The sequence below is a fragment of the Syngnathus scovelli genome, chromosome 21, assembly GCF_024217435.2.
Source record: "Syngnathus scovelli strain Florida chromosome 21, RoL_Ssco_1.2, whole genome shotgun sequence".
Lineage (NCBI taxonomy): Eukaryota > Metazoa > Chordata > Actinopteri > Syngnathiformes > Syngnathidae > Syngnathus > Syngnathus scovelli.
The window spans coordinates 7,351,429-7,371,042 of NC_090867.1; the positions used below are offsets into that span (position 1 = coordinate 7,351,429).

Sequence of the window (19,614 nt, forward strand, 5' to 3'; positions counted from 1 at the left end):
CTTTTCCTGCCTGGAGGAATTCTTTCTTTGCACCGCCAGACTGTGTCATATGCGATCAGCGCCGATTAGGCCCAAACAGGAATTGAGCAAAGTGCCTCCGCCCGCTCAATTACAAGTCCTTGGACCCTCCAGTCAGCGCCTTTTCCTGTCAAGATTGGGACATTGTCAATTAGGCAAGAATTTTCAGGGGAAGAAGACAACTCTGGCCAAAAAGAGGAGTGCCGATGCTGGCGTGGACGTGAAAGGTAGGCTGATGAGTCATCAATCTCAGACAAAGCTTTCTTTTTGTTTTCTTTTTAAACCGAAAGCAAGCTAGCGTAATCTTTGACAGGACTCGGTCACATATGACATCTCTTTATTGTTTTATACCTCGGTTTTTTTTTTTTAGACCTTTGGAATATGAACCGGTGTAAAGGCTAGATGAGGGATGACTCCTTTCGGTTCTTCGCAATCGCCAGCGGAGACCAGATTGAGACAGGTGGATTCGTTGGCAGAGGACCTAAAATGGGAGAATGGAGTTTTCTTAGCGGACTCTTCGACCACCTCCAGACCCACTCGCCCATGCTGGGTCGGTTCTGGCTCTTTCTGATGTTGATCTTTAGGATCTTGATCCTGGGCACAGTGGCCAGTGACATGTTTGAAGACGAGCAGGAGGAGTTTGCCTGCAACACGCTCCAGCCGGGTTGCAAGCAGGTGTGCTACGACCAGGCCTTCCCCATCTCCCAGTACCGCTTTTGGGTCTTTCACATCGTGCTCATCGCCACGCCATCGCTGCTCTTTCTCATGTACGCCACGCATCACCACAACAAGAAGACCGGCACCTCCGAGGGGACTCAAAGCTACCGAGAAAACCGCAAATTCCAGAGGCTCTACATCGTCCACGTGGTCTTTCGCTTGGTCGCCGAGATCGGCTTTCTGGTGGGCCAGTGGTGGCTTTACGGCTTCAAGGTGGAGGCCCAATATCCCTGCGACCGCTTCCCGTGTCCCTACACCGTGGACTGCTTCACCTCGCGCCCGGCCGAGAAAACCGTCTTCCTCGTTTTCTACTTTATCGTCGGGGTCCTGTCCGCCTTCTCCAGCTGTTTGGAACTTCTCTACAGCTCCGTCAAGTGGTTCTGTTGCAGGCGAAAGCGTTTCAGCGATCCCGACGCCCACAGCTACAAACCCGGGGCACCAGCAGTGTCGGAAAGCACGCTTGGCAGCAGGAAACCAAGGATGAAGGTCCGCAAGAAGAGGAGTGGAGTAGCTTCCAATTACAGAAATGAGAAAAAGATAAACAGCGACACTTTTGTCGTGTGACTATGAGTCATGAAAACGTTGGTGGCGAAGATAACGAAACAAAAAACACGACATTAAGACTGCTGATTTAGTCTTTTATGGCTTTCACCAAGGTTGAGTTCATCGAGGTTAAGTTTCACCCTTCCTGAAAATCATTGACAACATCATTTTGGGCTGTGGCGTCGCTTATCTCAAATGTTATGTTTTGACTTTCGGTGTAACAGCGGCATCAGAGAAAAACCAACGTCCTATTTCTTGAGAAAAAAAAAACTCACAAAATGATTATCTTCCCTAGTCGAGTTGTACTGATTTTTTTTTTCTCAATTGCTGTCAAAAAAACAAAATATGCAGTTGTAGCAAAAAAATAATTTGACTTCCTCTCTTGAATATTATTTTTAAATTGCATTTTACAGGTTACCAGAAAAAGTTTCCGTCATCCATCCATCATTCATTCATTCATTCCTGCTCAGAGGCTCAGTCAAAGCAGTGAAGAGGCTTAATTTAAATTTTGGTGGGCTTAGCGGGGGAAAATAAAAACATGTTGAGTAGCAGCTATTGCTAAATTTTGCCACATTACATAACACCATTTTGTAAGTAAAGTATTAAAAAAAAAAAATGTTTCAAGTAACAAAAGATCAGAGGGCAGCCGGTTCTGAGAACTATTCGGATTATCTGAACACGCGCGATGGTTGCAGCAAAACAAAGTGGAAAGGTCGTGGATGTTTCCAGGTGACCTCTGCAAGGACTGAAAGTCCCGTCAGATGCACGCTGGCCAGAGTAGCCGCATCAGCACCCAAGCTCCATCTGAGAGGTTGCTGGGGATTAAAAAGGTCGATGCTGCGTGTTGGATGGATCAGGGTCGGGGATCAGGTTACGTCACGGGGTGTTTATCACTAATCAGTCGCTCCTGCCAAATGGAACTAAAAAACTGTTTTTGGGAGAAGTGTCAATTCTCAATACAAGTTGAGTTACTAAAAGTATTTTATTGCATCCACCACATGCCAGGTCAAGGATTTGTAACATATTAGCCGTCACATCTAATCAGCATAGTGAAGATGACAGATGTGCTCCAAATTAAATGGCTCCAAGGTCAGCCTGTCCGGGTTATTTCACCTTGCGTGCTCCCTCGTGACACTCGGATTCCATTTTCTCTCCCAAAAAAGCAATTGTGAAAGGACATCAGATGACTTTTAGAGGACTCTTATCAAACGGCCGGCCTTCTCCAATCTCTTTATCCTGACGCTCCTCCAAATCCAAGGCAGACGTGCTTCCTTAATCCAAAATGTTTCATCTGCCATAATGCATTTTTTTAGCATTTTGCAAAATCACATCACCGGAACATCCATATTATACAACCAATATTATGCAATTTGTTTTCTCGGGATGGTGGCGTGTTATAAAATTGACTGATCCTCTAAAACTACTTCATTTATTGCACCTGCATCTACTTATATGAGATATAATTGTGCCGTGGTTATCACCGACACGCTTTGTTTAGCCCTTTAAATACAGTACGCACAAAATAAACAGTAGCGTAAGGAGTTTGAACGGGATTGGACAAAATGATTCGCGGAGGTGAGTCGTCGGTTGACCTCCAAAGTCACTGATGAGACATCATCTGGACAAATTCTGTGGAAGACAGCCAAAATGAAATCAGACCAGAACGGATTACACACGTTGCAATTCATTTCAATAGGGATCTGATATTTGGTTAAATGAACTCAAGTTCACTCTGTATGTTTGTACCTTCGAAGTCTACCGTGCCGTCTCCGTTGTCATCGGCTTCTTTGACGATGGCGTCGATCTCACGCCGACTCATGTGCTCCCCCATTAACTTTATCATGGCTGACCGCAGCTCTTCCGTGGTGATCTCCCCGTCGCCGTCTGTGTCGAACTAGAAAAAAGAGACGAGCAGGTCGGGGTGCAATTTAGATGATTTTCTTTTACAATCAATGCCGATTTAAGTTTGAGGTGTGACCTCTTTAAAGGCGTTTTTTAACTCCTTCACGCCAATCATGCCGGCTGTTTCCGCCAGAAGTTTGGGTGCCATCAGATCCACAAAATCATCAAAGTCCACTCGACCACCAACTGCAGGATGAAAAGAAAAAATCTTTTCTGATGACACTATTTTAATATTGACCATGATGGTGTTACAGACAAATTTTTGTTGTTGTTAATTAATCGATGCTATGGAACTCACGGTTCATGTTGATGTTTTGGCTCAGCTCGATGAGCTCCATCTCGGTGGGCATGTAGCCCATGGTCCTCATCAGGTTTCCCAGGTCCTTACAGCTGATCAGGCCATCCTTATCCTTGTCAAATTCATTGAACGCATCACGCAGCTCTGCACAAAACAAAAAAATCCCTCAGCCGGCCGAGCGGCCACTGAACCAGAAAACCGCCGCTGAGAAAGTATGTTGATGCGGCTTACCTTCTATCTCATCATCGGCCAGGTCCCTTGACTGCACAGAAAAATAGCAAAATGTAAACAAGCATATATAGAGAGGGGCAGCTTTACAAATATACTCACGATATTTTTCCCGCCTCGCAAAAAAATGCACGCTTGTCCCAAGCTCATATCTGTCAAAGAAACCAATCGAGATGTTTATCAATCGGCATACTAAATAATAAATAACTTCTCTGACTGAAGAGTCTAACACTAACACTCACTTTCGGTTTGTGCTGTCAGCCAATCACATCATCTGCCACCTCAACTGTTTAAATCCTTTTAGTACGTCCGTCACTCCGTCCGGATGCTGCGATGATGAAGATGATGATGATGCAATGAAGGGTGCTGATGCTGCGGCCCAGTCTTGGTCATGTGCTGGGAGGAGTCAGCAGTGTGACTGCAGGACAGCGGGGCGGGCTTAAGCGAGGTGGATCAAATACTCTCTGTACTCAAGTACAAATACTTTTGTGAAGTCAACATTATTTATATAGCTTAATCACAGAAACGTCTAGAAGGGCTTCTCATGCTTGAATTTGACAGATACTCAAATTTACTGTTGATTTTTGCTTCTTTTTGAAAAAAAAAGAACTCAACGAATGAATAATTATTATTATTTTTAAACTATCCACTTAACCATCTGCGTGGATCCACATGTTAGTCTTGATTAACTGGCTAAGCTCTGTGTTTTCCCATCTGTGACCTTTCCACCTCTGCCTGCTTTCCTCTTATGTAAAAAAAGAGAATAATCTGTTGCATAAACGACATAATCCACTGGGCTATGCAATGAGTTTGCGATTTTTTTTTTTTAGTCCCCACTTAGACCAAACACACTTGGACATCCGAGAGGTCGTTCCAGGTCTCATGGGCGGTGGAAAATAAAGATATCCGTAGTTGAATAAGAGGTGATTTGATGCCAATAAGCGTTTTAACCCTAAAATAGGGGTTGGCTCACCCCATAATAATCTATATATTAATTCAATATTTTTTCCCCAAATAAAAAATAAATATTTTATGATTCTGTCACGTTTATTTCAATTCCTACATGAGTGCCAAACCGCAAACATAAGGGCCCATTGTATTGCTATTCATAGTTGAGCCACACGAGGGCAGTGTTTCCCCTAACACGGCTCAGGCTGCTTACGGCGAAGAAGACAACTTCCGCTTTCTTTTCCTCTCCCACCCGCTCCTCCGCCATCACGGTGTACTGAACAAAAACCAATGTCGAGCAAAATGGGGAGAAGGCGAACAGCGGAAGAAAGCCATTAAACCCCGTGACAGCACCCAGTGGAACATGGAGCAACCCCGCGGGGATTTATGACATCATTCCACGATGCGGACTTTCCAATTGGCTCCTAATGTCGCTAGAATCGCTAACTACCGACACCGCTAATTAGCGTGCGATTGTGATAGCGGCCGCTCTTGTCGCCGCTAGCTCCGTTAGCTTGACAACCAGCCCGCTAGCTGTCACCAGCGCACTCGATGAGCCGCTTTCATTCATGTCGCCGGCAATATTCTGTCCGATTTTCCCCGGCAGTGTCAGGATGGCGACAAGTTTGAGTATCGGTGTCTGCAGGCAAAATGCAGTTTGCTCGCGCTGAGTAGGCGCACTGGGGGTGGGTGGGTGGGGGGGGACCATAAAGGGGGAGTGAGACCTACATTTTTCCATCCAGGCCAGGTAGCTAGCTTTTGCTAGCTACAGTGGATATCAAAAGCCACGGTAAGAAAAGCATTGCAATAATTAAATTAAAACCTTTTGAGTCATCGTGTGTTCTGACGTGTTGCAGCAACATTGAACTTAAAGTGTTTAATTGATGTCTGATCATCTCATGCCCCTCGATGAGCATCAGTAATTTGCTAGTTAATGTAGCATTTTGGATTTTTATAAACTGTGTAAATCCTGACCACCCAGGCGCTGGTCATGCCTTCGAGTGTGCGGGCCGGGAGCCTGAAGGACCCGGAGGTGGCTGAGCTCTTCTGCAGGGAGGATCCTGAGAAGCTCTTCACCGACCTGCGGGAGATTGGACATGGGAGTTTTGGAGCTGTGTACTTTGTGAGTTGTGTTTCAGTGTAATCTTTTTTTCTTCCCCTCACCATTTTTTTTGCCATTCATCGTCTGTTTGACTATTAGGCCCACGACATCCGCACCAATGAAGTGGTGGCCATCAAGAAGATGTCCTACAGCGGCAAACAGTCCAATGAGGTAACAGTGGCGCTCACCAACGCATGCAAGCGTATGTCATGCCGGCTCAATCGGCACTTGTGTTTTAGAAATGGCAGGATATCATCAAGGAAGTCAAGTTCCTCCAGAAATTGCGACACCCCAACACGGTCGAGTACCACGGCTGCTACTTGAGGGAGCACACGGCATGGGTAAGCCCGCTGGTTTTTTGAAATTGTTTTACGTGTCTCGCTGGAAACGCTCTGGATGAGCCAAAAATAGCATCGTTGGCTCACATTGACGCCTCTCTCTCTTTCTGCCAGCTGGTGATGGAGTACTGCTTGGGCTCGGCTTCCGACCTTCTGGAAGGTAAGAGGGGAGGAACCCGTTGCTCACGATTCCTCGTCGGCGTACTCAAAGCTTGACATCTTGTGACATCTCTTCATTTAGTCCACAAGAAGCCCCTCCAGGAAGTGGAAATAGCCGCCATTACCCACGGTGCCCTGCAGGGTCTGGTCTATCTTCACTCGCACAACATGATTCATCGGTGCGCCGTTTTGTCAATCTGCAGTCGATTTAATTTGCTCACGTTTTAGTGCGACCTTTGTCATCATTATGCTGAGCTGTCATTTTCTCTCAGGGATGTGAAAGCGGGAAACATTTTGCTCACAGAGCCTGGTCAGGTCAAACTGGGCGACTTTGGCTCCGCCTCCATCGTCGCCCCGGCCAACTCTTTTGTAGGAACACCTTACTGGTAGGAGTTTTCATATCACGCGCGGCCTCTCGTGATCTGTCGAGGGGAAAAACGGTTCAATATTTGTCTCGTCTCCTCCGTGCAGGATGGCACCCGAGGTGATCCTGGCCATGGATGAGGGTCAGTACGACGGAAAGGTGGATGTGTGGTCACTTGGCATCACCTGCATTGAGCTGGGTAAGATAGATTTATTGTTTGCCTTGATGTCCTCATCTCACTGTCCCACTTTGTCCTCGTCTAGCCGAAAGGAAGCCTCCTCTGTTCAACATGAATGCTATGAGTGCCTTATACCACATCGCACAGAATGAAAGCCCCGTGTTGCAGTCCAGTCACTGGTAAGTATCGTGTGTGTGTGTGTCTCCAAATATTTTTATTGGCTCCTTCAAACACCAGCTTTGTCTTTTAGGTCCGATTATTTCCGCAATTTTGTGGACTCGTGCTTGCAGAAGATTGCCCAGGACAGACCTACCTCCGACGTGCTGCTCAAGGTGAACGTCGTCACAAAGCTCATTTATCGTAAGCCCTCCATTTTGTTCAACGCGTTTCTCCCTTCCAGCACCATTTCCTATGCAGAGAGCGTCCCATGACCAGCGTGATGGACCTCATCGCGCGCACCAAGGACGCTGTCCGCGAGCTGGACAACCTTCAGTACAGGAAGATGAAGAAAATCCTTTTCCACGAGGCACACAATGGGCCGGCGCCAGAAGGGGCTGATGAAGAAGAGGTAGGGGAAAAAAAATTGACACAATTGACACGGCCAAACGTCATCATCGACCCTTTTCAGGACGTGGAGCAGTACATGCTGCGCACCGGCACAGTCAACAGCATGGAAAGCTCCCACTCGCTCCCGTCCATGTCCATCAGCGCCAGCTCCCAAAGCAGTTCGGTCAACAGCCTGGCGGACGGCTCGGACGACAGCGGCGAGATAGCCATGATGCAGGAGGGCGAGCACACCGTCACCTCTAACAGCTCCGTCCTGCACAAGCCCCTGGTCAGTCCAAACATACACTTTGGAGGCTCGCAGCTAAACTCACCCCGTCCGCTATTGTCGTTTTCCGCAGAGCCACGACAACATCTACGACGACCCCTACCAGCCGGAGGTGGACTTGCAGCGAGATGCCTCTTCCGCCGGTGGAGGTGGGGCAGGAGGCGGAGGAGCAGGAGGAGGAGGAGGAGGAGGAGGGGGGAGGCGCCGACGAGGCCGTGACCATTTCGCCACCATCCGGACCGCCTCGCTCGTCACCCGCCAGATCCAAGAACACGAGCAGGGGTCGGCCCTTCGAGAGCAGATGTCCGGGTAAAGCGGCGATATGCGAAAACAGCACCGAAAGCCAATGAGCAAAATTAGAATACAGCTCCTTGCAGGTACAAACGTATGCGGCGGCAGCACCAGAAACAGTTGATGGGTCTTGAAAACAAGCTCAAAGCAGAGATGGATGAACACCAGCTGAGGCTGGACAAGGAACTGGAGAACCAGAGGAACAGCTTCTCTATGGAGGGTGAAAAGTTGTGCAAGAAGCACTCGGCTATCATGGACAAGGAGGTGACTTGTTGTATTCGACGATGGTATTCTTGAGAAATGCTCCCGAAGTGAGAGGATGAGAGCGAGACTTTTTTTTTTTTGTATTTGCTCCACAGACTAAAGCGGTCATGACTGAGGAGAAGAAGTTCCAGCAACACATACTCGGCCAGCAAAAGAAAGAGTTGACCAGTCTGCTGGAGTCGCAGAAACGACAGTATCGACAACGCAAAGAGCAACTCAAAGAGGTGCGGCCCGTGTCAGCGGCAGCTTTTATACTTCTATCGGGTTTCAGCACGTTAAAATGGATTCGTCACTCCAGGAGCTGAATGAGAACCAGTCGACGCCGAAGCGGGAGAAGCAGGAGTGGCTGGTGCACCAGAAGGAGTGTCTGCAGCAGCTCCAGGCGGAGGAGGAGTCGGGACTGCTGAGGAGGCAGAGGCAGTATTATGAGCTCCAGAGTCGCCAGTACAAGAGGAAGATGCTGCTGGCACGCCACAACCTGGAGCAGGATCTCCTCCGAGAGGTAATCTGGAGAGTGATCACGAAGACAATTTCCATCGGTGATCGCCTTTGCCGTTGTCCACCAGGAGCTGAACAAGAAGCAGACGCTGAAGGACCTGGAGTGCGCCATGCTGCTGCGCCACCACGAGTCCACGCAGGAGTTGGAGTTCCGCCAGCTGAGTCTGGTCCAGCGTACCCGGGCCGAGCTGATCCGCACCCAGCACCAGACGGAGCTCACCAACCAGATGGAGTACAACAAGCGGCGTGAGCAAGAGCTGCGTCAGAAGCACGCCGTGGAGGTCCGACAGCAGCCCAAGAGCCTCAAAGTGAGTGACAACCAGAGCCAGATCTCAGATGGCCCCGGTGCCACCTTGGCAGAGGAGACACAGATAGAAAAGCTAGAGGAAGATGAGCAAGGCACCAAATCTGTACACCACGATGACGTGGAGCCAAAGAGAAGCGAGTGCTGGCAAGTTGAAGCGAGTCAGACCACAGAGAACCACGGTGGGGAGTTAGAAAAACGACACGTGACCAAAGAGACGTTAGAAGAGGGCAGCGAATGTTTACACGATGATGCGATTCAGGCAAGAGAAGGCTGGGAAGAGTTGAGGGAGGTGGAAGGGCTTCAGCAGCAAAATGGCGCCCAATTTAGAGAGGGGGAGGAAGTTGTTTTTGATGACCACGAGAAGCCGGCACAATTTAGAGAGGGTGACCTTCCCACCCATTACGCTGACCCCGAGCGTGACGCCAGGCCAACGCGCAGAGGTTCCGATGAGTGCCAGAGCTGGGAAGATGCCAGGGAGGTGCAAGGGCAGCAGTGGGGGGACGAGGAAGAAGAAGAGGAGGAGGATGAGGAGGAGGAAGGCAGAGGCGTGGCCGACGGCTGCCCCTCTGAGCAACTCATTAACTCGTTGTCTCTGGAAATGAGACGCACCCGCGAGCAGGAGCTGGACGACCTGTCCGAGTTCTACTTCCCGGAGGTCCCCGAGGAGCTGGAGCCCGCCGCCAATGTCCCCCTCCCTCCTCCTCCTCCTCCGCCCTCGTCCTTCCCGTGGCTCTTCTCTCACTCGCTGTGTCTCCTGCTGTCGCTTTGGGCTGCCGCCCGGCCCTGCGGCCTCACCTTGCTCCTCCTGTGCGTTTTCCTCTTGTCTCTACGCCGCTCGCCTCCTCCGCCCTCGCTCGGGTCGCTCATCCTGTCTGCCGAGCTGGCCCTCCTGGCCCATTTCTTCTCTTACCTCCTCCTGCGCTCCTTCTTTTCGCTTTCCTTCTCCTCCTATCTGTCGCTCAGCCTGTGGGCCAGCGGCCTCATGAGTTTGGGGCTCTCCTTCAGCTTGGGGATGTACTACGTGCCCATGATTTTAGTCTCGGCCTCCTTCCTGAGCTCGCCCTCTCTCTTCCTCTCGCTCTACCTGCTGGTGGTGCTGGTGGTGCGGCCGGCCCGCCGCTTCCTCCAGCGCGGCCCCCGCAAAGTCAACCGGCTGTGCATGCGTGTGCTTTTCCGCCTGCCGCGCCCGCTCTTCGCCGTCTGCCAGTCGCTTCTCGGCGGCGTGGCCGAGCGCAGCCTGTACGAGATGTTCCCCAAAGCGGGGCGCAACTGGGGGGTGCGGCGCTCCAAAATCCCCGTCCCCCTCAAGAGCCTCCCTTTAAATCAGCAAGCTCGCCGCAGGCGGCCTTCCTATCTGGCGCAGGCCACCCGCTGGGTGAAGCAGTTTGCCCGGCGCCCGCTCGGGGTCCTCGCCGACCTGACCAATTCGCTCGTGCTCAATCTCGCCGGTAAACTAATCCAGAAGCTTCCGGTCGCCATCGATCGCCTGTTGAGACGAGCTGGGCTTTTGAAGACGAGGCGGCCCAGCAGGCTGCCCCGACTTCTGCCCCGCGAGGTGAGGGAAGCCAGGCTGAGGGAAAGAGTGAGGCGCGAGATGGAGAGGCGGCGTAGAGCGGAGAGGGAGAGGATACTCCGCGACGACACTCGGTGGGAGTGCGCTCTGCGGAGAACGTCCTCGGGGAGGTTTGTCAGGGGGAAGGTTCGGCCGTGGAGATGAGAGCAGAGAGAAAAGGTGCACGTGGGCACTCGCATGTGTTATAGTTCACGCAGGCATACTCCCAAAATCGGGCTTTAACGTTTCATTATTTTGCTTTTTGTAAAAGTTCCTTACACTCATGTTTTGTTCTTCATTTGTAAGACAATTGGAAGTTTTTTTTTTTTTTTTTTGATCATGTCTGTGCAATTTTGTTTCTATTTCATTTTGGTGTTCTTACTTTATACTTGGAACGAATATGACGGAGTTAAGTGCGGACAACATTTCGCCCGAGACCAAACACTAGAGTCTGTTAGAGCGTGCAATAAATGTCACGACCAAATCTAGTGTGCGACGAGAAGAAAAAAAAAAAAAAGAAACAGATATCAGCTACTATTTGAGTCCAATTTCAATTTTTATTGCTGTTTATGCGATAATCTTGTTAGGTTTTACCATGTAAACTTTGAGTTTTGATTTAGCCACGTAGAGCCGTTGAGTGCCTTTGAAATACATATTTGCACAAATGCTTTAAAAAAACAATTTACGGGAAGACTGAAATGAATAGTGGATATTTGAAGTATAATATTTGATGTGTTATTATTATATGAAGCCATATAGACAATCGTTTCCTGAATGTGAAGTTAGATGTAATCTGAAGTGATGGTTGTTGTTTTTTTCTCCAAAGAGGACTAGAAAACGTTTATTAGGTTGGACCAAAAAGGAAAAAAAAAAAAAAAAGTATTTATTTTCACTTAACAGGATTTTTAAAAGGGCTGTAGTATATTGTAATTACCTATAGATGCCACAAGATGGCGACAACAGTCCAAAAATGCTACCAGATAGACCAAAGTAATGCTATTGGCTTTTTTTTTTTTTCTTAACCAAAAATTCTAAATAGGCAAAAATCATAAATTCAGAACCGTAACTAGGCGTGGGAAGGCGTAAAAATTTTTTGCAACAGGGTACATTTCAAAATAAGCTCAAATGCGTCATGCATATTGCCGAGCACATCTCAGCTGTATGTGATGAAGAAGTTATTAAAAAAAAAAAAAAAAGCAAAACTCCCTCAGGGGAAACAGTTTGAGCTTTGCTTTTGTTTTTTTTTCCTTTGAAACATTTCACGTCATATTTAATTTGTTAAGTTATTTGCCATTGATTTCCATTTGTGTGTTGAGTTGTCCCCTGTTCCTTTGTGTACGTTTACATGTTCGTATTGTGTTGTTAGCGCATCACCTCGAGTTTTATACCAAATTGAAGCAGTATTTCTTTCAAGAGCAGGAGTGTGATTTTTGGCAGCCTTTTTTTTTTTTAATTCACATTTGGCTGTGTTGCTCACATGCTTAAAAAAAAGCTGTCCTATTTTTCTTTACAGTAAAATAAATTCTGCTTTATTTAACTCATTGTCTTGTTTGTTTTTATGATTTCAGTTTCCTTTGTTGTCATTTGTGTTCTTTCTCCCTAACACCAGCCTTTTTGTCATCACGGTCACTTTTTTTCTTGTTTGAGTTTTAAAACATTTGAGAATTAATATAAAAAAAATATTTAAAAAAAAGAAAAGTTCAAGTAAAAACGAATAAATTAAACACGCTTACATATCAACATTTTTAGTTTTATGTAAATGGTTGATTGGAAAATTGTTATAATATAAATTGATAATTCCCAGATCCCCATGTTCAATGATGCATGCTAGACCTGGATCTCTCCACCCTTCCCCCCCACCCCTCTCTCTCTCCATCCTGCAGTCCAAAGAGCTGCAGATCAAGCGGCAGTTCCAGGACACGTGCAAGATCCAAACCCGCCAGTACAAAGCCCTGCGGAACCACCTTCTGGAGAACACCCCCAAATCGGACCACAAGGCCGTGCTGAAGCGCCTGAAGGATGAACAGACCCGGAAGCTGGCCATCCTGGCCGAGCAGTACGACCACTCCATCAATGATATGTTGTCCACGCAGGCTGTGAGTAAAGAAAGCATATTCCTTTTATATCCTTCATAAATAACTCCCCCTCCCCTTTTTTTTTATCTTCTTTGTAGCTGCGATTGGACGAGACGCAGGAGGCCGAGTACAAGGTGCTGCGTATGCAACTGCAGCAGGAACTGGAGCTGCTCAACGCCTACCAGAGCAAGATCAAGATCCATACAGACACCCAGCATGAGAGGGAGGTCAAAGACCTGGAGCAGAGGGTCTCCATCCGACGGGCGCTGCTGGAGCAGAGGGTCAGAACTTCTCAGCATGATGTCACTTTTCGCCCGTGCCAGTATTTTATAGTGCATGCCACTTTTACTATGTCTTGCATCACTCACGGCTCCCATCATTTTCTTCCCTCAGATCGAGGAGGAGATGTTGTCCCTTCAGAACGAGCGTTCCGAGCGCATCCGCACTCTCCTGGAACGTCAGGCTAGTGAAATTGAGTCCTTTGACTCTGAGAGTTTACGTCTGGGCTTCACCGGCATGACCCTCACGGGCCACCCGGGCGACGCCTACTCCAAACAGGGTTACCCTAACGCCCCGCCCCCGGCCCCCCGCTCCACCAGCCACTGGAGCCACGGGGTGCACCCCATGGCCGCAGCCATGCCGCAACCGTCACGACGCAGCCACAACAGCAGCGGCGGAGGAGAGCGAGGAGAGCGAGGGGAGCGACGGAGCGACTCCTCCTCCTCCTCGCACTTGGCAATGGCGCTGGCGATGGGGAGGGACGGGGGGAGGGAGCCGCACCACTCGCCCCATTCCTCCTCTTCGTCGTCCTCCTCGTCTTCCTCCCACCACCAACGCCACCATCTCCCCCAGCACTACCACCACCAGAGCACACCGCAGTTGTACCGCGAACGGGAGCGGGATCACGACCGGGAACGGGAGAAGGAGAGGGACTGGCCCGGAGCGCGGGGACCCGGCGGAGATCTGGTCCATCCTCTCCCCTTGCCCTTTTCCCATCACCTGCCCTCGCGCTCCTCCTCTCAGTCCCTCGCCATGCTACCTCCGCCACCCCCGGCCCCTCCGTCCATCTCCGGCCCCTCCTCCTCCTCGTCTTCCTCCTCGTCCTCGCAGGGGGCGGTCTACGGAGGTATTCGCGCCGCCCCCAGTCTGATGGCGCTGAGAAACAGCCCCCAGCCTCTGAGGAGGACGGCGTCCGGCGGGGGACCCGGGGCGGCCGCCGGGCCTGACGCCGTCCTGAGTCGGAGCACCTCGGTCACCTCGCACATCTCCAACGGCTCGCACCTCTCCTACTCCTAATCTCGGAGTTTTCAAAACCTTTTGGCTTCAGGAGCACTTTTCCGAGAGATGTTATTTCTCCCCAACTTTCCCCACTTATACTAGAGAATACTGTTAATCACTAAACAATTGGAGACCCCAAAAATCGGTGATTCTGAATGTGACACGAGTACCGCTAGTAGTACGCAGGCTCCCTCTAGTGGTACACGAAAGAATCACTACCTAAATTAATTTGATTGTATTTAAGAACTGTTATTTTAATTATGAGTAACTAAAGGCACCATTTTGAACAGTAGCTTCATTCTAATCTCAGTTTGCCTGCCTTAGGCCACGAGGACATCGGTGGACACGTGAGACAAAGCCAGGCCCCATTTTGAGCTGCATCCTGCTCCCTTTATCCACTCAGGGTGGGAGAGAGGAGAGAGGAATGTAACACAAGTAATATAGTCTTTCTTTTTTTAAAAATACTTTTTAGGACTTTTTGTCTCTCTCTCTTCCTTATCAGAGCTGCAGATTGAGCAGCTGCGTCTTCTATGATGTTCTGTGTCGGAATGGAGGAACTGAGAAGACAGCTGGGGAAGAACATGAGGCACTTTGTTGTTGTTTTTGGTGTACACACTGTACTTGTATGTAGTGTCCAGATATATAAGCACTGTTAATTTAACCAAGAAGAAAACAAAAGAGTGGCTAAAATGAGTCGACTTGAGGCTAATTTAAAAAAAAACAATATTTTATTCATTTTTTTGTGTAGGGTTTAAAAAGAAAAATGTCGCTTGGAACGTCACCAATGCCTTTAGGGATGTCATGTCATCAAAATGTGTCTTTGATGACCACAAGTGAATGTTTGTAAAGAGAGAAAAGCAATGTAACAAAGAAGGAAGATATTAATCATTCAGGCATCCATGACGTATAGAGTATCTTAACAGACGTCACTTCAATGCATGAGCTCGATGTGCAAAAGACATTCGTAAGCGTCACCAAAACATATTTGAAAAGTAATGTAACCGTTTCACCGCGCCACATTTTTTCAATCTATATTGTACATATTTATGTGGAATATTATAAGCCGGTTTTATAGAGTGGCGCAGATGCCGACGAGTAATTTTGATATACGGTATTGTATTCAAATCAGTGTTGAATTCCGAGATTTCAGAGCAAATGATTCCAAAATGCATTTTCTAGAGTTGTCAATATGACCGTAGGCAATCCTGATTGATTGTAGCTGTCGTCGTATCATCGCACTATTTCAACCTGCGGTTAAAAAGCTGTAAAAAAAAAAAAAAAAAATCATATATATACTGTCGGGTTCGTGTGTGAGGTATTAATGATTATTAATAGGGGGTTATTGATAATTGTTAATGATTTATGTATGTGTGTAGACCAGTGAAGTCATGATGACACTTTTTGAATGATAATAATCAAAAGACACGACAGCAACCTGTTGAATATACATTCATGCGTTTTCTATTTCATTTCAGGAGTCATCCGGACAAGCGTGAGGCCATCGGCATTGATAATTTAATCTTCTGAGCATCCTCGAATCGGTACAGGTAAAAAGTTGATCACACTTCAAAACTCCGCCAGTGCTTTGTAACAGTGATGGCTTTTTGACAAGCGTACAAAAACTGCCAATGGCCTCAGGTTTGTCTGAATGATAAAAAAATTTGAATTTCTATCTGTTTTATATTAGCGGTGCTCCGTTCAATCAGCCACCGGCCGATTTTGCTGTATGTGAAATTTCAGGATGACATTAAATGCACCACAGTCTCTCTGTTGCAATCTGCTGATGACACTCTTTGAAACTGATTGCTTTGATTGGTAAGGTCAAAAGATTAACCTTTAAAGCTAACATTCTGTGTTCATCTTGAAATTTCACTCCAAAACAGATGATCCCTAATTTTTTAGTGAGTCGTACATCACATACAGAAGAGGAAAGTGGACTCATGTGAACTCTGACCTCCAATTTTTTTTTTTTTACAATTGGCCACTGGAATGTAAAGGCTGTTTACAGTTTTTCATTTTCAAGTGTTTTTTTTTTTTTTTTTTTACACTTCGATTCAGGACTACACACAGAAAGCACAGGAGGACAATGAAAATGAGAACATGGTCAGGCCCGGGCCTCGACCGAGCCGCCGGCCAGGTCGCTTCTGAGCTGGCGGCAGTGACGCTGCTGAGGCCCAAAAGGTCCTTTCCCCAACCTTCCCTGGAGGTCTAAACGAACTGAATCGGAAAAGAAAACCTAACCGCCGCCGTTGTTTGTTTTGACACCAGAATCTCAGTGCATGCATGCGTTAAGACTCCTCATTGAAACAAAAGCTGTCAACATGCTGGGTTGTGTCCGGCGTGGACATCTTGTCAAGTGTGAATCTCTGCAGAAGCAGAAGGAAGCGGCGAGACGTGCAAGGTATTGTTTTGAACATTTTAATCAAGTATTCCGAGTGTTGGAAACAAAATGGGGTGCTTTAGACTAAGTTAATAAATTGATATGAACACAATTATCCCATATAAGGTCATGTGCTTTTTCAGTCATGGAACAAAAGACAGAACAGAATACAGACGACGGCCTGGTATTTCACAAATCTTCGAAAAGATTGGTAGCCGTGTGTGCAGCAGGCCAAAACACATATAAGGAAACATGTTGAATGTGAGTGCGCTGTTGAACGTGGGTGCGCTAATACTCTTCGCCTTCCTCGTCGTCCGCCAGGCTGTCGGTGCCCACCTCCTCGTAATCTTTTTCCAGGGCGGCCATGTCTTCCCTGGCCTCGGAGAACTCTCCCTCCTCCATGCCCTCGCCCACATACCAGTGTACGAAGGCGCGCTTGGCGTACATCAGGTCGAACTTGTGGTCGAGCCGGGCCCAGGCCTCGGCGATGGCGGTGGTGTTGCTCAGCATGCAGACGGCCCGCTGCACCTTGGCCAGGTCTCCGCCGGGAACCACGGTGGGAGGCTGGTAGTTGATGCCAACCTTGAAGCCGGTGGGGCACCAGTCCACAAACTGGATGGAGCGCTTGGTTTTGATGTTGCTGATGGCAGAGTTGACGTCCTTGGGCACCACGTCACCCCGGTACAGCAGGCAGCAGGCCATGTACTTGCCGTGGCGGGGGTCGCACTTGACCATCTGGTTGGCCGGCTCGAAGCAGGCGTTGGTGATGTCGGCCACCGTCAGCTGCTCGTGGTAGGCCTTCTCGGCAGAGATGACGGGCGCATAGGTGACCAGGGGGAAGTGGATGCGCGGGTAGGGCACCAGGTTGGTCTGGAACTCGGTCAGGTCCACGTTGAGGGCGCCGTCGAAGCGCAGCGAGGCGGTGATGGATGACACGATCTGCCCGATCAACCGGTTGAGGTTGGTGTAGGTGGGCCGCTCGATGTCCAGGTTCCGGCGGCAGATGTCGTAGATGGCCTCGTTGTCCACCATGAAGGCGCAGTCTGAGTGCTCCAGTGTAGTGTGGGTGGTCAGGATGGAGTTGTAGGGCTCCACCACCGCCGTTGACACCTGGGGGGCGGGGTACACGGCAAACTCCAGCTTGGACTTCTTGCCGTAGTCCACCGACAGGCGCTCCATCAGCAGGGAGGTGAAGCCTGAGCCCGTTCCGCCGCCGAAGGAGTGGAAGATGAGAAACCCTTGTAGGCCTGTGCACTGATCAGCCTGGGGGAAAGGAGGAAGATGAAAATAAGAAATGTTTTTTTTTTTTTTAATCAAATATTGTTTGGCCAAAATTGTTTCCACCAGAAATTCTTACCAGTTTGCGAGTTCTATCAAGGACCAGGTCGATGATCTCTTTTCCGACAGTGTAGTGACCGCGAGCGTAGTTGTTGGCCGCGTCCTCCTTCCCAGTGATCAACTGCTCAGGATGAAAGAGCTGGCGGTACGTCCCAGAGCGGATTTCATCTGCAGACCGCAAGGAAAATTGATTTCAGATCACAGGCCTCCCTTGACGCTATCACAAGCACTGACATATTATTATTATATTGCTGTGTCATGTCAGGTGGAGTGAAACGTTCTTCATACCGATGACGGTCGGCTCCAAATCTACAAAGACCGCTCTGGGGACATGCTTGCCAGCACCGGTCTCGCTGAAAAAGGTGTTAAAGGAGTCATCCCCGCCTCCAATGGTTTTGTCGCTGGGCATCTGGCCATCGGGCTGGATGCCGTGCTCCAGGCAGTACAGTTCCCAGCAGGCATTGCCCATCTGGACGCCTGCCTGGCCAACGTGCATGGAAATACATTCCCTCTGTAAAGGAAGAGTAGATGAGTCAAAATAAATTTTTGAAATTTTACAACTTTGTCACATATTGTCAAGTTTCCTTAAGTTTCTTGTAGAATAATTAAATATTGTTTTAAATGTATTTAATTTTGGTATATTAAAAAGGCTGCTGTCATCCATGGAAGTTTCATCCAATCCAATGTAACCGGTAGTCCATTCCACCAATCCAGATGAGCCAGGCCAGTCACGTGATCACGCTGACCGATTTTAAAATATAAGACTCACAAGTGAGTCAGCAGTTACTAAATTTTTAAGTCGTTTGATTTCACCCGATACATATTAAATACCCGAGGGCTGCACTTTTGACTTTTGTTCTGATCTTAAAGTATCAAAGTAATAAATTGAATTTTGCCTCCTCTTCCATTGTTACGTTCAAGGACATGCGGCCATCCGATGGCGCCCTTTGCACGAGGCGGAAGATTAACTTGTGGCTTCACCGCCTGGTAAGAGGAAGGCTTAAATACGTAACAAGTTTATTAGTCGCTAAAGACGCATTAAACATATTTAAAGACAACAAGAGGGGTAATCGTTAAGTTATCACAACCCTTTTCTCCCAGTCATTTTGAACCACGAAGGCGTTTTTTGGCCTAGGCGTTCACTCGCCAGACAGAAATGACGCACTATTTTTTATTTTTAAAGAACTGCGCAGAATTGACAGATTTTATCATTTGAACCACGCAGTGATAAGTTTAAATCAACAGTATTGTAAATAACATTAAACACGACGAAGTTGCTAGTTTTCTTTCTTTTTTTTTTTTTTTTACTGCGACACTCACCTGTCATTTTGACATTCCTCTTAATATTACTGGCAATAGCATCATTATTATTAGTTCCTCGAGTTTCACTAACCATGTTTGAAGCTTTTCTTCGCTGACGTTAGGTAGTCTGTTGAAGAAATTAACTGCAGTGCTCTGCGGAGGGAAAGAGGCACCAGTACTTATAGTTGAGCCAGGGGCGGGGCTAGGTTTGAACGTTTGAATTTCTCGCGAGCGATCCGTTGGTCCTGCTGCATTCACGTGTTCCTCGTAAACATGTAAACCCGATAAAGGCCTCGTGTGACTTAAGTTAAATTATAGCTTGGGCGTTTCTTTAATGATTAATAGACTGTTCGAGTCTTATCTAGGGGTTTCTGATGTAAAAGCTTGATAATTAGTGACAGGAAATAATATCTATGTAAAATACACTGTAGATTTAATTTGGCTCAGATTTTAACCCTGCAGTGAAGTAACCATAGTAGGAACTACATAGTTGTGCTCTATTAGTTTTTTATTTATAAATACATTGCCAATAAAATACACGTACTACACATCATTTTGACTGATGCCTGTTGCAAGACACATGTTTCCAAAATGTAGCTTGTGCAAAAAAAAGAGAGAAACGATGTTTTACCGGACCTTACTAACAACCACATTTAATTTCATGATCAGATAGCAAACAAATCGCTTGTTGTAATGTAGACA

General features: G+C 47.8%; 4 protein-coding genes across 8 annotated transcripts; 2 read left to right on the top strand and 2 right to left on the bottom strand.

Annotated features, from left to right (window-relative positions):
- Positions 1–21: 21 nt before the first annotated feature.
- LOC125991319 (gap junction delta-3 protein-like) lies at positions 22–2,424 on the top strand. Of its 2 annotated transcripts, XM_068649467.1 has the most exons (3): positions 22–245; positions 389–478; positions 550–2,424. In XM_068649467.1, the coding sequence occupies exons 2-3, from the start codon at positions 428–430 to the stop codon at positions 1,297–1,299; spliced, it is 801 nt and encodes a 266-aa protein (XP_068505568.1). In that variant the 5' UTR covers positions 22–245; positions 389–427; the 3' UTR covers positions 1,300–2,424. The 2 variants fall into 2 exon arrangements, with proteins under 2 accessions (XP_068505568.1, XP_049615111.1); XM_049759154.2 differs by having other exon boundaries at positions 23–245; positions 389–2,424.
- cabp5a (calcium binding protein 5a) lies at positions 2,242–4,110 on the bottom strand. Its single transcript, XM_049759167.2, has 7 exons — positions 3,949–4,110; positions 3,809–3,858; positions 3,710–3,740; positions 3,479–3,622; positions 3,257–3,366; positions 3,025–3,172; positions 2,242–2,907 (listed from the first exon to the last, which is right to left on the bottom strand). The coding sequence occupies exons 2-7, from the start codon at positions 3,854–3,856 to the stop codon at positions 2,879–2,881; spliced, it is 510 nt and encodes a 169-aa protein (XP_049615124.1). The 5' UTR covers positions 3,857–3,858; positions 3,949–4,110; the 3' UTR covers positions 2,242–2,878.
- Positions 4,111–4,877: 767 nt separating this feature from the next.
- Positions 4,878–16,511, top strand: taok2b (TAO kinase 2b). 4 transcript variants are annotated; one of them, XM_049759096.2, is made up of 20 exons: positions 4,878–5,444; positions 5,637–5,777; positions 5,856–5,927; positions 5,996–6,097; positions 6,209–6,254; positions 6,336–6,432; positions 6,526–6,639; positions 6,725–6,816; positions 6,881–6,974; positions 7,046–7,127; positions 7,196–7,363; positions 7,424–7,630; positions 7,701–7,936; positions 8,005–8,182; positions 8,278–8,406; positions 8,481–8,684; positions 8,749–8,988; positions 12,423–12,635; positions 12,713–12,895; positions 13,008–16,511. In XM_049759096.2, exons 2-20 carry the CDS (start codon positions 5,646–5,648, stop codon positions 13,908–13,910), a joined length of 3,492 nt encoding a protein of 1,163 aa, XP_049615053.1. In that variant the 5' UTR covers positions 4,878–5,444; positions 5,637–5,645; the 3' UTR covers positions 13,911–16,511. The 4 variants fall into 4 exon arrangements, with proteins under 4 accessions (XP_049615053.1, XP_049615052.1, XP_049615051.1 ...); XM_049759095.2 differs by having other exon boundaries at positions 7,196–7,630; XM_049759094.2 differs by lacking the exons at positions 12,423–12,635; positions 12,713–12,895; positions 13,008–16,511 and having other exon boundaries at positions 4,879–5,444; positions 8,749–11,060.
- Positions 16,295–19,163, bottom strand: LOC125991304 (tubulin alpha chain). The gene is made up of 4 exons (XM_049759129.1): positions 19,004–19,163; positions 17,899–18,121; positions 17,630–17,778; positions 16,295–17,535 (listed from the first exon to the last, which is right to left on the bottom strand). The coding sequence occupies exons 1-4, from the start codon at positions 19,004–19,006 to the stop codon at positions 16,561–16,563; spliced, it is 1,350 nt and encodes a 449-aa protein (XP_049615086.1). The 5' UTR covers positions 19,007–19,163; the 3' UTR covers positions 16,295–16,560.
- Positions 19,164–19,614: the final 451 nt, after the last annotated feature.